The 16,377-nt window shown below is 35.4% G+C and overlaps 1 protein-coding gene across 10 annotated transcripts in view; it reads left to right on the forward strand.

Annotated features, from left to right (window-relative positions):
• The window catches only part of PTPRQ (protein tyrosine phosphatase receptor type Q), a 260,044-nt gene that overhangs the window by 76,226 nt on the left and 167,441 nt on the right, over positions 1 to 16,377 (forward strand). For all 10 annotated transcript variants that reach the window (XR_011076020.1, XM_068561270.1, XM_068561274.1 and 7 more), the window contains 4 exons: positions 4,829 to 5,001; positions 13,990 to 14,170; positions 15,556 to 15,717; positions 15,821 to 16,000. Coding sequence is in view for 9 of the 10 variants with exons in the window: in XM_068561270.1 (XP_068417371.1) it covers positions 4,829 to 5,001; positions 13,990 to 14,170; positions 15,556 to 15,717; positions 15,821 to 16,000 (696 nt within the window). In the remaining variant the exon portion in view is untranslated. The remainder of the gene's footprint in view (positions 1 to 4,828; positions 5,002 to 13,989; positions 14,171 to 15,555; positions 15,718 to 15,820; positions 16,001 to 16,377) is intronic.

Genomic DNA, 16,377 nt, shown 5'->3' on the forward strand with positions numbered 1-16,377 from the left:
TCAAGTGTTTCACCATGAGAGGGCAGCAACTATTAGGGAATTTTGTACTTTTCCCCCATTTCAAAGAACAACCCTTGATAATATTTTGCTATTGAAAGAACGTAAAAATTATGTTACATCGATTTCAAATGAAAATTCTAATGTGTATATGGTTTCAATACACAGGTTAAAAAAGAGAGGCACGCTCATTAACAAAATGTTCTCATTTTTTCATATCAAAACTTTTTCCATTGTATTTCTATCAGAAGAGTCTTAGCATTGTATGTCTCCTCCATTAGACCTGAAATTTCTCCCACCTCCACCTATACCTGCTCTTAAGCATTTTCAAGAAATCTAGACAGATTTATGGATGGTTGTCAAATACCACAGAGCAATCTGGCCTTCGTCAGACTTAGAGCCCTTGAATTTGGTCTTTTCTCAACCAACCCAACTGACCAATTTCTATTCTCATGTTATGCAATTAAATAAATTCAATCTTCTTTCAAGCCAAGCCGATGTTGGTGCTCCTAAACTGAATCCACAATTTAAGATTATTGTTTTATTGTCATCATTCTTGGCCTACAGCATCTGACCAAAATAGGGAAATAGATAATACATTGCCACATACAGTGCCATTTTGTTTATTTGGGATATCGTTTAAGCATTTATTTCCCTTTCTTTATATCTGTACTTTTTATTGACAAAATAATAAGTAGAATTTTAAGGACATTGTTCAACATATTTCACATGGGTTATTTTTCACACCAAGTTATTTTGAATAGATGGCTCTACTTGCCCTGTGTAATGAGCAGTGTATCCTGAGTTTTATCCTACTGCCTCCTGAACTACTCACCATGTAGACCACATCCAGGTGGCTTTCAGGAGAACCCACTGGCAACAGGTGGGTTTCTCTAAGGGCAGGCGTGGCACAGTTCTTACCTCTGCATGCCTGCTTCTCCATGGAGTTCTCAGGGAGTTTCAGTGGAATGCTGGGGCAAATGCAGTGAATGTAGACTCTGACAACACTAATTAATCCTGGTCCCACTAATTAAAACTTTGCCATAAAGGAATCTTTAGACTATATGAGAACAATCTAATAACTCATTAGAACTATATACTTTCAATTAAAATTTATACCTTAGTTTTAGATTATTCTTTTTATTCATTAATACAACAGGGTTCTTTGTATTCTAATTAAAGTTACTCAGTTTATTTTTTTCTCCATATTTAAAAGTAGTCTATAGTCTATTTAAAAAATTAATTAGGACCAGCTTTTAAATTAATATATTTTAAAACAACTGAGGTTCTAACAAATCTCCAGATATTCATAGAAAAATATTGAATTGCTTTCTTATAGAAAATATGTGCTATCACATTTTAATGGGGCTGATTTCTCTAATACTGAGAATCATATGGTCCATGGTCTACTTTGATTATCAAAGAAAATCAACATGATGTTGTTAAAGCAGTTATCCTATGTATTTCATAATGTTTCTACATATCCGTTAATATTTTACTGAGCAGATTTCTACATAGGCATGAAGAAGAGATGGTTTTGGAAAAAAATGATAATTTAATAATCTCTAATGTCATAAAATATCATAGTTGCCTATTCCAAAATGAGGTAATCTGCTGAATATAACATAAGCAACAGAATTTTCTTATTATTTGTATCGGGATTAAAGAAACTTAAGTAAATTTTGTTGCTTCAATATCCCCTAAAACTTCTCTGCCACTAGTGTCAAGTATCGTTTAAGGAGGTTAACATCATTTCTTAAAAGCAAACAAAGTATTGAAATCCATATTTATTCCCCCATAAATAAACTATGGAAGTGAAGACATTTGTCCTTAGTAGTTTCAATTTGCTACTTTCTGCAAATAGTAGCAACATCTTTGTAGGGAGATCACTGAGAAACTGAACTTTGTGTTTTTCACGATTCTCCATGACTTTTATTTTTCAGTAGATTTTTGCAAAAGTCACTTCTAATGGAAGTTTAATTTGCTAGATAATGGCAGACTTATTTTAATGTATTTTCTCTACCCCAGTGCCATTTGTCTCCATTTCATTTTTTTCTAAGAATTTTTCATTTGCAAACTCCAAATCATTTGGAATATATTTTTACCAATCATATGTGTACTCTGTTTCCCATTTCTTAGTAAAATTTATAGATGTATTGACTTGAGAATGATTCTTAGGTCATCCCCATGGACAACACCTTCAGAATTGATGCTGAACCATGAATAATTGCTTTGTGTGTTTGATTTTCTTTAGTTAATTTGGTATCAATATTAAAGAAGTTTGATCTAATCCACACTTCTCTGGTTTCCCCATAAGAATTTGTGGTGTAACATATCAAGTATCTTTCTAAAGACAAGATACAATGCTGTCTACTCCATTTCCTTTATCCCCTAAGCTTTTTCTTCTTTCATAAAAAAAAGAGACAGCCTTAGAAACATTCTTCACAAGTTTGGGGTACATTTTTAGGGTAACATAGAACCACTTAAAGTTGGATTGTAACTTTAGGCATTAGTGTCATGGGGCAATACTTACTAAGTTATATTGAAAAGTATAAATCAAAAGATAGAGAAACAGTGTCTGCTACTATTTTTAGGTTTGGCTAACAGAATACGAGACAGTACATTTTAAATATACTGCTGTACTGGGTAATGTTTGGTAGCCTACTACATTATTATGTTATATCACATGGGACTGACCATTTCACTTATTTTATAGTAGGCAGGGTTTAGTTATCTGACTATTCTGATCAATGTAGTTATTAAACTGGCTTTTTCAGTTAAGATTCTACATGAGTTCAAATTAGATGGAAAAGTGCCAGGTCTCTGATTTATGTTATGCAATACTGAGAGTTTGTCTACATAGCGCCCCCAAAATAAAATGTCAAAGAAAGGTGGAATTGGAGTTTTGCTATTTAAATAGCTGTGTTGTTCTCATACTACATGGTTAATTAGACAGGTCCTCTACTCTTGAAAAATGTATATTGGCATATATGATGATAGAAACATAAGCTTTAGGAACAGTGTATGTTAATGAAATAAAACATGTAAGAGGTGACCTATGCAAAGGATTTTATCTGTTTTATTCCTTCCTGTATCCTCAAGCGCCTAGAACAGTGACTGTATGATGAGTCCTCAGTCTGTTGAATGATGAATGAATCAATCAGTGACTGTAGGGTTCTAGCCTAGAACTCTTCCTCAGTCTTTCAAAGGTCAAACTATTTTTCCTTCAGATTAGAACACCTTTGGGGAAATCAATCTAAAGAGTTATCCTTCTATATAGAGATATACCAAAATGTTTTTAGAAAAGGAGATGCAAATAATTGGCAAATTATAGGTATACCCATGTTATGTTTATTTCAGTTTTGAGCACAGGTTTTACCCATACTGGACACTGGAAATTTGACTGCAGTAATCAGATATGCTCTTAGTCCAGAATTCATCCATCTAGCCATTAACTAGTCAACAAACATTAAGAAATATTTACATTGTTATAATATCCAGGGAGATTTTTTTTTTCCTGATTACTTCATAGAGACAAAGAAAAAAAAACCCAACTCTTAATCTACTGGATAAAATACTACATGGTTACAGGAGCTTACTACATGGTTAACTTAAGCATAATTAGGTTCATTAATTATAATAATATTTATAGGAGTTGTGACATTAATTTTCACTTCCTTTTTGTTATCTTAAAGGAGAACAGAGTCATTCTTCATTTGTATTATACCCCTAATATGTCTTTCTTCTAACTGGAATTTGATAAACCTGTACTACTGTGAAATATCTCAGCTTAGGGAAACAGGGAAATTAGGGAAATGAATTTAATGTGTGACCACGTCCTAATCATAAAGGACAATATTTTTACATCTCATTTTCTCTTTCTTGAACCAACATATTATAAAGTCTTTTGAATTTGTTCCTAACTTTGTATAGTGATAGGAAAGTTTTAATCACACCCATTTTATAGATAGGGAAACTAAAGGTGGAGGGGTGAATTGGTTATTTATAATCATACAGTGAACTATAGACAGAAAGTGGACAAGTGCCCAGAGCAGGTTTACTCTTGGTTCATTACTCCTGTGGCCCTGGGAGGTTTCCTAGAGGTTGCTCTTGGTGACATACATAGATACATTCATTCATTCATTCATTTATTTATTTAGTGATTTTATACTTTTATACATTACAAAATGATTACCACTTGATGACTTTCTAACTAGAATTTAAGTACTTCTTGCTTTATCTTAAACCAATTGTCAGTTTTTCTCTTTTTCTTTACTATTGCAAAGAGTGAGGGCATCTGAAATTTGAGATTCACATAATTAATTTGTAAAATCAGCAGGAAAATATCAATCAACTCTTCAAACAATTTAATGTAATGAATTAAAATTTGCCTAATTGATTTTTACCAACTACGTGTAATTTCATTCAAGGTATTCTGGATATTATCTTTTGGTATGTTGTAATTTTTGTAAAGTCTTCTGGATTTCTACTGGGCATTCATCAGTCATAAACAACTTTCCCTGGGAAGTTATTTTTATTAATTAATTTGTTTCGAACAAATGTTGTGACATTTTGATTTGGGCAAATTATTCCATGTTATTCTGTTTCTTGTGTACATTTTGAGAACAACGTGTAGAAATTTAACTTTAAATATCTGTATATTTTAAACGATCAGATACAAATTTAATTATTAATAAATTAGCAAATTGTTTTAGTCTGTTTTCTAATAGAATTGCCTATATATCTTCAATCGTGAACTAAGAATTAAGGGAATTTTAAAAAATTTGAGAATGTATTTTTAAATTTCCCTTTTCTTATTCTCTTTTTTAAGTTCCAGGTACAGTATTTGATTTGCAAGTTGCAGAAGTAGAAGCCACGGAAATAAGCATTACTTGGAAGAAACCACGACAACCAAATGGAATCATTAACCAATATCGAGTGAAAGTATTAGTTTCTGAGACAGGAGTAACATTGGAAAATACTCTGCTCACAGGAAAAGATGAGGTATTGCACTTTAATTTCTTATCTTGGTGAGCCCTTTCTACTTGGTTTTGACCCTGATAACTTGGAAGATTTGCCAACATGCAAACGTAAAATATTTGATGAGCTTCAAAGTACAAAATGAAGTAAATTTAGGCTATGTCGATAATCTAGCTCATCATATTTCATTTTAGGACATATATTATTAAATGCTATTATTCTTTTTCAGCAATGAAAAATGTTAATTGAGCAATTAAGCGGGACTAAAGGTACTTCCATAAGTGAATATTATTATGGTAATTAAGTTAATGAATTGTTTGGAAACTCCTGTTATGATTTAAGTACTCCTTCTAAGGCTGTGCTTGTAATTTGGAATAGTTGCCAAAGGAAGGCACAGTAATTTTAGTAGCTGTTGTTGACAAATGATTTGACCTATTTAGGAAGCCAAATTTCTCAAAGCTGCCTCATATAAAAACAAACAAACAATATACATTTGATTAAAGAAATCAAATAAATAAAAGAGATGAAATCATTTCATAGATATAAAATAAGAGGACAATGTTTGTTTCTGTTCACACCGGGAGTCTTTTTTCCCCCTTTGTTTCTGTTTGGAAGCAGTGATTTTCCTTCACTGTCTTCATTCACCTCATCCAGCCAGCTGTTCACCTGGGAGTTCCCTCTAAGGCTGCAGACTAGTTGTATCCAGATATTGGTGGCTCCTGGGGCTCACAAAAATTAAATATACTTGGGACCAGTGAGTGTAGCAATCTCTGTACCTTGGAGGTACTACCTGATGGTTTTTCAGTAATTAGGTTCCACTCCTTTGGTCCAGAATCACTGTTTTTTCCTATCTCCACATATATTATCTATTCTATTTCTAGTCCCAGCTCTCCTCCATTTCTGACACCTACCTGAAAGTTGACCTCACTATGTGCTTAATGCATTCTGGCCACCCAGGACTTATTACTCCAAGTCATTTGACATCTCTGGCCCAGGGTTAAATTTTAATCCAATGTTGACTCCATTCCTCTGTGCAAAAATGTTGAGTTATGATTTCTCTGATACTTTAGTTGACAACTCAGGCAAAGGGCAAAAGCTTAATCCTCTGCTCCTGCTGAGAAGGCCTTAAATTAGGTACTTCACTATTTTAGGACTGGGTGACAGGTCTCTCACTTGTAATGACATCTACTGAATGGCAAGCCACACCTCTTTTTCTCTTGAAACTAAGAGATTCTGGAATGACTTCTTTGTGATTCTGCCTATATCTATATGATCTGCAGTCTCTGTGACATAGTAGAGAGAACATGAGCTTTGGTACTGTACAAATCTGGGCTTATATCCTAATTTGGTCACTTACTGGGCTGTACAGCAGAGAGGTTAAGTGCATGGGCCTAGGAGAAAATATGCTTGGGTTTAAACCTTGGTTTTGCCCATAGTGATGGTTTAACCTTGAGAAAGTAGGCTTGACCTCTCTGAATTTCAGTTTCCTCTTCTCTAAGATAGGGACTCTAAGAGTCCCTATAACACAGGATTGTTAATGAAGGTTTAGTGGATTAATGTGTGTAAAGAGCTTAGAGCTTGTTCCCTGGCATATGGTAAGTTTGGTGCTAAATAATTGTGACCTGTTGTAATTGTTAATCATGGCACTGGACCTTTCACCCTCATTGGGACTCAATATTAGTTTCCTTAGGTCTCAATAAAAGGAGACATTATACTTCTCTTTTTTTTTTTTTTTATTTTTTATTTTATTTTATTTATTTATTTATGGCTGTGTTGGGTTTTCGTTTCTGTACGAGGGCTTTCTCTAATTGCGGCAAGTGGGGGCCACTCTTCATCGCGGTGCGCGTGCCTCTCACTATCGCGGCCTCTCTTGTTGCGGAGCACAGGCTCCGGACGCGCTGGCTCAGTAATTGTGGCTCACGGGCCCAGTTGCTCCGCGGCATGTGGGATCCTCCCAGACCAGGGCTCGAACCCGTGTCCCCTGCACTGGCAGGCAGACTCTCAACCACTGCGCCACCACGGAAGCCCCTATACTTCTCTTTATTTCTGTGATTGTATCTTTCTTCATTAGATCAGGCGCTTTATTGATATTTCTGCTTCCCCATGTGATTGGTGTTTGGGTTCACCTTTCAAGAGGTTGATGTGGGGAGACACATGGCAGAGGCTCTAAATCCAAATGAACCAGGGTCCTAGACCGGCCTCTGCCCTTTTCTAGATCTATGACCTTGGTCAAGTCAACTTTTGGAGACTTGCTGCCCTTATTTTTAAAGCAGAGCTTATATACCCACCTTATATGATGAGGAGTAAAGGAGATAACAGATAAAACCTCTGGCTTAGTGTATTCATTTATTATCCTCTTCCTTGACCTTGATGTAGGATAAAGACTCTTCTATTCACTCTTCAACTTCTCAGAGTATAGCCTCCACACCCTGTCTCAAGAATTGTTTAAATCCTTGAAATCTTGTTAGAAGTCACCAGTGGCCTCCGAAGTGTCAGATAAGGTGGTAATATAGTTTTAGCTGTCCTCATCTTCCCTGTCTCCTCCAAAATCCATTCGTTTGCCTCCTACTCTCCAGCTTTTGATACAACCATTTTCTCCCTAATACTTGCTCCACTTTCATATACTGTGACTATGCAAAAATTTTGGCCTTGTGCAATGAAAAATGAATAAAATAAAAAAGCTCTTTTACAATTTTCTAACTTCCTCATTATAAGGGTATTGCAGAGAGTTCTGTTTTCAGCCATGTCATTACACTTTTTTTTTGATAACCGCACAGTTTCAATCACTGCTTCCTATTTTCATGACTCTTTTGCCTTGTTTTCCAAGATGATTTTTCTCTCTGACACTCTGCATCCCTAATTCAAATCATTTGTGGTGAAGTTCTGCCAGGGCTCATCACATTTAAACTCATAAAACAGAACAAAACAAAACAAGCATCCTTTTTGGGATAACAGGACTTGGTTCTTGATTGGAAGGAGGAGATGAAGTTGGAATGAAGAAGAGGTACTAGACAGAGGTTCTGGGACAGTGATGGGAGCATATAAAGTTTCCCACAGGACACAAGAAGAAAGTCTGTAAAGGCAATTAATAGTTTTAGTGGTCAAGAACAAGGCCTGGAGAGAGGCTGACTTGAAACCCAGATACTAAATAACAGGCTTAGAATTCCTAACGCCTTGGACTGGGCACACCACAGATCTCCGATCTGAAGGTCATTGTTTAAGCATTTGGAAGGCTTTCATGGCATTTTTATATGCCTGATGTCTCTCTTTTTGGTTAATGGTACCATTATCCTCTCTTCATGAGGGCTTGAAACCTTGGAATTACCTCTGACTTTGGTTATACTTAGCATTTAATAGCCACTCAATGTTAAGGCCAGTTATTTCTGCCTCCACAGTGTGACCTTCATACCTCTATATTCCATTCCTGTGTCCCCACCCCAGCTCAGGATTGAATAGTCTCTTGCCTGGGCTATTTTTGTTAACTTACTACGTTAGTTTTCCATTGTTGTATAACAATTTGCCACAAGCTTAAAACAACTCACATTTATCATCTCACAGTTTCTGTAGGTCAGGAATCCAGACAGCTTAGATGGGTTCCCTACTTAGGGTCTCATACAGCTGCAGTTAAGTGGCTTACTGTCCTGTGTTCTCATCTGGAGCCTTGACTGGGGAAGAATCTACTTCTAGGCTCATGTAGAATTTTGGCAGAATTCATTTCCTTTTGATTGTAGAACTGAGGGCCTTGGATTCTTGCTGGCCCTTTGACTATAGACTACCCTTAGCTCTAGCTCATGGGGATCCCCCACATTTTCTTGCTAGAAAACTTTCCCAACGTGGCCATTTACCTCATCAAGCCAGCAAGGAGAGTCTGTATAATATAACTGTGAGAGTGACATCACATCACCTTCGCCTTATTCCATTGGTTAGATGCAAACCCCAGTTCCCACTCAAGAGGAAGGGATTATACAAAAGCATGAACAACAGGAGGTAGGGATAGTGGAGGGATCACGAGAGAGGCTATCCACTGTAGTCTCTCCACTGTTTTGTGTTTCACGCGTCTATGAGAATAATCCTTCCAGATTTAAGTATATTACTTAAACTAAAAAAGTAACTAAATAAAAAATGAGAATGGACTGGGAACGGGAATATGCATCTATTTAAGTAATCTAGCTTTCCTGTTGTAGCAGAAAGTCAGTTGATACTGTCTAAAGTGAGTGAGCCTTAACAGAACAGTATAAGCATGCTATCTAGTGACTTTAGAAGTAATGCCATAAGAACTGAAAACAGAAATGATTAAAGGTGTTGCTTCCAACAAATATACAAATATTGAATCATTATGTTGTACACTTGAAAGTAATATGATGTTATATGTCAGTTATATCTCAATTAAAATAAACGATTGATTTCAAAATCTCAAAAAAAAAGTGTTGCTTCTGGAGTGTAAGACTTGCAACTGGAAAAGTACAGACAGGGAAGTATTTCCATTGTAAATCCTTCATCACCTCTTGCATTTTTAGCCATGTACATATATCATGATGATGACACTTTAAAAAAAGTATTAAAGTATAATCATCCTATGCTAGGCTTGACCTGATCTCATCATCCTTATTGAAATTTTTTCCAGTGACCTCTCATGAGTTGTTTGTTTCTTAATAAACAGAGGTTATTTAAGCATGCTGAAATACACATAAGATTTTACTCTCGATATTTAAAAACATATTTGAAGAAATACATTAGAAAATTTAATCTCAGGGTTTGAGGACTGTTATTTCAACTTCCAAGCTTATATATGAATGTCATTTATAACATACCTAATAAATGATTGGGAATCCAGCCTCTGGTAAAATATTTGATCAACTCTGACAATAGGGTATCAACTACTACAAAAGCAGCTCCTGTTCTATAAGCTTTAAACCATGCTTCCTTATGGTCTCAGACATGCATTTATTAGGTAACTATAAAGTTCTAGGCACTGTGATAGGTCCAGAATATACATAGATAAATAAGAAACTACTCTGTTCTTTAACTGTTTTGGACTGAAATATTCGTCCACTAATGTTTAGCAGTTTGTCCCATCTCTCCTCTATAGACCCACACAGTAGCTTATAATGACTTTGAGTTTGGGATTTGCAACCAGGAAAATGTGTTCCAATCCCACCTCTGCTATGACTAGCTTTGTGAACTTGAACAGATGACTGTAAAATGGAGATAATAATATCTTTCCCTTTAGGTTATAATGAAGTGATATCACATGGGAAAAAGTATTTAGCACTGTACTTGACACACAGTAGCTTTAAATGTTAGTCTCTGCAGTAGTAATAACAGTACACAGTGATTTAACTTTTTATCATTTGAAGATAATGGTCATGGCTTCCCTAAGGCTTAACATCCTCAGTTTCTCATCAGTCATGGTTTCCAGGTCCTTCATATTATTGATAACTCTTCTGTGTATATTTTCCAATTTGTCAATGAGCCTCTTTCTCAGCTGAACACAATATTCCATATGTAGTTTGACTAGAGCCAAATTGAGCAGAATTATTTTCTCCTTTTGTGTAAACTTTCTGCTTCTGTCAATGCAAAGAATACAATTAATTTCTTTGGGAGACTCATTCTGCCGAGACAAAAGTTAGAAAATCCCTGAAGTCATCTCTCCATGGATTGCTCTCTAGCTGAATTTCACACTAAAATCTCATCCTGTACTTGTTATTCTACTCGAACCCTGGGACATTTTATCCCCAAAGGCACTGCTTTGCTATGTAGTGTTACAAATTTCTGAGATTTGTATAGATACATCCTTTCATCCAACCTATTTCTCAAGTATATCAGTGTTTGTCAGTGATGAGTATGAGAAGAAAGCCAGCTAAATGCTTGGACAGTTGCTTCAGATTGAGGCTGAGGACAGGACTTGAAGGTAGTTAAGGAATGCTTGAGACAAGTTTACTTCATTGATTATTAGGAACATAAATAGAATCAAGTCTTAAGGATTTATCACCCAAATAATGTGCAGAATGATATAGTATCCATTAGAAGGTTTCCAAACATATGCTAATTGTAAACTTCTTTTTACCACTGGTTGATAATAGCACAAATCATGTTATAGTTTATAATAAAATAGAGAAGCATTTCTTAAGAATAAGTCAAAATTTTCATTAATTCAGTTGAGCAGACTTCTAGTGAGTGGAAGTTGATAGATGTACTAGAGTTTTTTTCGTGTTTTTTTTTTTAAATCACATTAGTTATGATGAAGACTGTTACATGTAGAATCAGGTTGGTTTATTCAGGCGGATTAGGAACTTAACTCTGAAGACTTCTAATTCTTTCACATAAATTCTGAAGATTCCTAAGTAGCGTATGAGAAGCTTTTCATGTTGATGAATTGTGACATTCCCTAACTCAGTTGTCCTCAACCAGGGGCACTTTGCTCTCCAGGAGACAATTGGCAATCTCTGAAGACAGCTTTCACTGTCACTACTGGGAAGATGCTTCTAGTGGGTAGGGACCAGGGATGCTGCTAAACTTCCTACAATGCCCGGGACAGCTCCCTATAACAAAAAATTATCCAACACAGAATGTTATTACTGCTGAGGTTGAGAATGCTGGGCTAACTCAATGAGTCCAAGCTTTTGGGAGTTGTGATGGGCCTTTATTCCCTTCTGTATCCCTCATTTCCACTCCTACTTCTCAGCCCCTTCTCATTACTCTCTTAAGTTCTGGTTCTTTCCCATCATTTTTGCTCTTAAAATTATTTCTTTTTCATCCTTTGAAAAACCTAATACTTAATACCTTTTAGAGAGGCAAAGTGTGGGAAATATTCACAACATGGCACACTTGGTGATAAGTAGTAACATTCTGGGTTTTTACAAAACCAATGTTCAAATCATTTGTAGTTAGGGAGGGTCTTTCCAATGAATTTGGGAAAATTCAGATAGAATTAACTCAGGTCAGCTCTTAGGCTGAAACAGCAGTTTGTCAACAGAGATGCTTAACTTAGTTAATTGATAGGATACGATAGTTTAACTCTCAAAAGCTTATCTGACATTGGTATAAAATATGAGAGATTTAATGCAAAATCATAGTTCAGGGGAAATTCTTTGTATTACCCCGTCGTACCCTTTATAGTGCTTTGTACACTGGATTCTCAAAGGGTGGCTGATTGATAGTGGAAACAGCTGTGTGGTTCAGGCATAAACTATTGACTGGACTACCAGAGCATCTCTGAATTATGTTTGTGATTCATGCCTTCTCTGATTTCCCAGTGGAGAGAGAGCTGAAGTGTGCCTTGAAAGATGGAAGAGCGTTAGTTTGTTCCATATAGGGTTCCTTATCCAGAGTGCTTTATCACAATATTCTTAGAGTAAATCTTATTGGTGTCTCCCTACGTTTTATCACAATACTTTTCTGGCTAAAGATGTAGCAAGATTTAGATAATTTTATTTTATAAATATCATTTGGAGAACTAGAGATATCCTTGCATCTTTTCTCCATTTTTTTTATTTTTCAGAAAAGTTAATATTTAAATGAGCTCTCTTTGTAGCTAGTTAAATAAGTAAACTGCCTTAAAATTTCTTGCCATCCCGATATTTTTCCTGAGTATCTACTACTTTTTTAACAATACTAAGTGCTTTATGTTAATAAGGAATCAAAAGCCTGTTTTTGGCTCTCGGAGTAAACAAAATCCCCAAAACATGTAAGATAATTAAAACACAGGTGTACCAAAATTTTATAAATAAATAAAACCTATACTATGAATTAATTATAAATTCTGAGGGTACGAGAGCAGGGAATTGAGAAGGAATAGAATAATTTTCTTTTTTTAAAAAAAGGGTTTGGAGTGAGTTTTGAAACTGAACTTGAAAAGGAATTGACAAAAAGAGAGTAGTTCTTGCAACAGTTTCTTTTTTTCCCCAAACTATTTCATTTTGGAAAATTTTGAACTGGTATAAATGGAGAAAAAAAGAGTATTATAAAATGTGTGCCCATTAACCCATCACCTGGATTCAGTAATTAGCAGCATGCTGCCATTCTTGCCCCAGCTGTCTCTCGTTGTTGTCGCTGTTGATGCCGGCTATTTTGAAATAAATTCCAGACTTCATATCTTTTTGCTCTTACGTGCCTAAGTATGGATTCCTACAAAACATGGACATTTTAATTTATTCAATAATTCCGTTACCACAATTGACACAATTACTGATATTGTCTTGGTACCATCTGAAACCTAGACCATATTCAAATTTTCTCATTCTCTTTCAATCCGTTATGCTATGTGGGAAAGAAAGGAGAGAGTCCTCCTGTTGTCCCAACATAAAACTCTACTGTGTATATCTGTAATCTGCTCCTGATATTTTGTTTTCACTTCATTATGTGCCACTTTGGTGAACTCGACACTTGTGAGATACATTATGGCATCTAGCAACAATCACAGTTACCCAAAATATTCCTTAAATCCAGAGCCTTGGATAGGTCTGCCTTGAACTCTGAAAATTATTGCCATGTAATTTTGTTCATGTCTGTAACTTCTCTCGATGACAGATTAAACTATTATTAGTGACGTGTATCTACCAGGCATGCAGGCTGCTCACACCTCGTGTACAAATGAGGACATATAGACGGCAAAGCAAAACACATATTAATAAAGCAGTAAGCCTAGAACACTTATTTTTGGGGGGTGAGCAGTTAAAATATTTTAGTCATGAAACCTTTGCATGAGGATGTCTAATTTTACCATAAAGAAGCTAACTTAAGTCAGAAATGAATTATCTCCTTTTTCCCACAATACAGTATTGGTCTCTTAAGATACGGAATTGATCACAATGGGTACAATGATGCAGGATTTTAGTAGCTTCAGAATGAAATCTTGGAATGTGAAAGAGACAGCAGTCATGGAAATAATATTATTTAAAAAAAAAACCATGATTCCAGAATTACTAGTTTTTGAAACTAGTCCTTGAGTGAAGCCATTATTAAACTTAACTGTCACGAGCAGTCTTTGTAAATATCTATTTTCAATTGCAGTATATAAAAGACCCCATGGCTCCAGAAACTGTGAACATAGTAGAGTCAATGGCAGGATTATTTGAGGGTTCAGCAGAGATGTCTTCTGACCTGTACTCGATTGCTTCAGCTATATATAACAGTCATCCACATAATAACTTTCCTGTGAGGAGCAGAGCTGAAGACCAGCCTTCAACAGTTGGTAGGTACATTTTTTTTGTTGTTGTTCTGTGAAATGTATTTAAACCACCAGTACTAGCTAGCACAGATATGAACCTTAGCTGGGAGTTCAACCCAATTATTAATGGTCCATGTGCTGGAGTCAGATTTTTTCTTCTTTAACTGTCGGATAACCTCATACAGCAAATGGAAATGCCACACAGGCAGGAGCTGGCCCCTCCTAACCCATCTGACCTTCCTCGGAGAGAAAGTAGCACCCTAGAGTCTCTAGCCAAGCTGCATAGACAATCAGTTATTACAGTTGCCAAAGCAGGTGTGATGGGAAGGGATTAACATATCTTCAAATCATTTACAGGCCTCACACTCTCTGCAGTTTTTGACTAATAGGTTTTCAAATGTCACTGAAGGTAAATAGGTCAGAAAGTTACAACTCTAGTGCATCGGGTGATAAACAGGTGTAGGTGACCCCAATGATGTGGTGATGTCATTAGTGTATACACTTGCTCTTCAGGGTCAATGGATCTTATTGTCTCTAAAAAGAGAATGTCATATATAGCGAATTAAAAATACTTGGTTAGAAGACACAAATCTAAATTATCTCTCTGGTTTTTCTAAAATGCTAAGTGAGAAAAAAATTTTTTTCTTACTGCCTTTTCTCTGATTTGTTCCGTTCCAAATTAAAAGTGTTATATTATTTTATTGATGATGGAATTAGGCGGAAGTATCACATTTCATTTAATATATGTTTATTTCATTCATTGATCTGTTTTTCCTGAGCAAAGAAGACTTAATTTTTAGAAGACACTAAAAATTAAGAGGCCCATGATTTCTGATGTAGATGTTTCCTTAAATACTTTGTTTGGCCTAAATGCTAATTAACATTGTAAGCGCAAGTTCTAAAAAACTAAAAAAACTAACATTTTCTGAAATCCTTGTCCAGACATATTTATGTGGCAGTTTTATAAGCATGCTTGCTTTAAATCACTAATGGATTTAGCAAATGTGTGGTGAATTTTGAGTCCAAATAAAACCTTATTTCTATGATTTTCAAATTATAACGCAGCATTGACTTATAATATTTAAATTTGATATTATTGCCTCATGGTCTTTTCAGAAAAAACTCCTAGCCTGTCTTTTTTAGAAAGTTATATTTTCTCAAAACACTAATCTCTTGTTCCGGGATAGTGTATAACAACTAACAAAACTATATTATGATCACAAACTATTTATGTATATTGTTGGGGTATATTTGGCATATTTATTATTAATTATATATCTACCTTTCATATAAAGGATTACATGGAGAGATTAATGAATAATGTGAAATTGGGTTTAAAATTTCACTGTGTGAGCAAGAATGATCTTGATCACAAAGCCAAACATTTTTTAAAAACTGATTTCAAATAGGAACTTCAAGGAATCAGTATATCGCTGACATTGCTGCTGAACAGCTGTCTTACGTTATCAGGAGACTTGTACCTTTCACTGAGCACATGATTTGTGTATCTGCTTTCACCATCATGGGAGAAGGACCACCAACGGTTCTCAATGTTAGGACACGTGAGCAAGGTAAGAATGTATTTCCTTTGAAATAATTACCTGCAAATATTTCTCTTGTACACTGTAATACTTTTCTTTTCATTCATATTAATTGTTCACTCTTCTTCTCAAGTGCCAAGCTCCATTCAAGTTATAAACTATAAAAATATTAGTTCTTCATCTATTTTGTTATATTGGGATCCTCCAGAATATCCTAATGGAAAAATAACTCATTATACAATTTATGCAATGGAACTGGATACAAACAGAGCATTCCAGATGACTACTATAGATAACAGCTTTCTCATAACAGGTAGAACAAAGTTTTGTTTCGACATTCTTTTTCTGATGGAAAATACACATCTCTCTATGCCGTTAAACACAGCAGGGCACGTGTTGCATCATTCCAGATTTTGTTGTGCTGTGCTCCCATGGATATCTTGAAAAATACTTGCAGAAATTACTTGATTAGATGTGTTTTCCTTTAACTATATTTGTCTGCAAATAAAGTCATCAGATAACAGGTATCCTAAGAATATACTCTTAACCTAGGGGATTTTATGCCTGGTACATCAAAATAACTCAGTATTGATGGCTTGACTGATTGTATGTGACAATCAGCTGAAGTAATTGAGCTGACATGGTGTTTGTGCCAAATCAACTGTACTCCTTGCAGTGTGCCAAAAATGA

Source organism: Eschrichtius robustus, chromosome 13, assembly GCF_028021215.1.
Source record: "Eschrichtius robustus isolate mEscRob2 chromosome 13, mEscRob2.pri, whole genome shotgun sequence".
Classification (NCBI taxonomy): Eukaryota; Metazoa; Chordata; class Mammalia; order Artiodactyla; family Eschrichtiidae; genus Eschrichtius; species Eschrichtius robustus.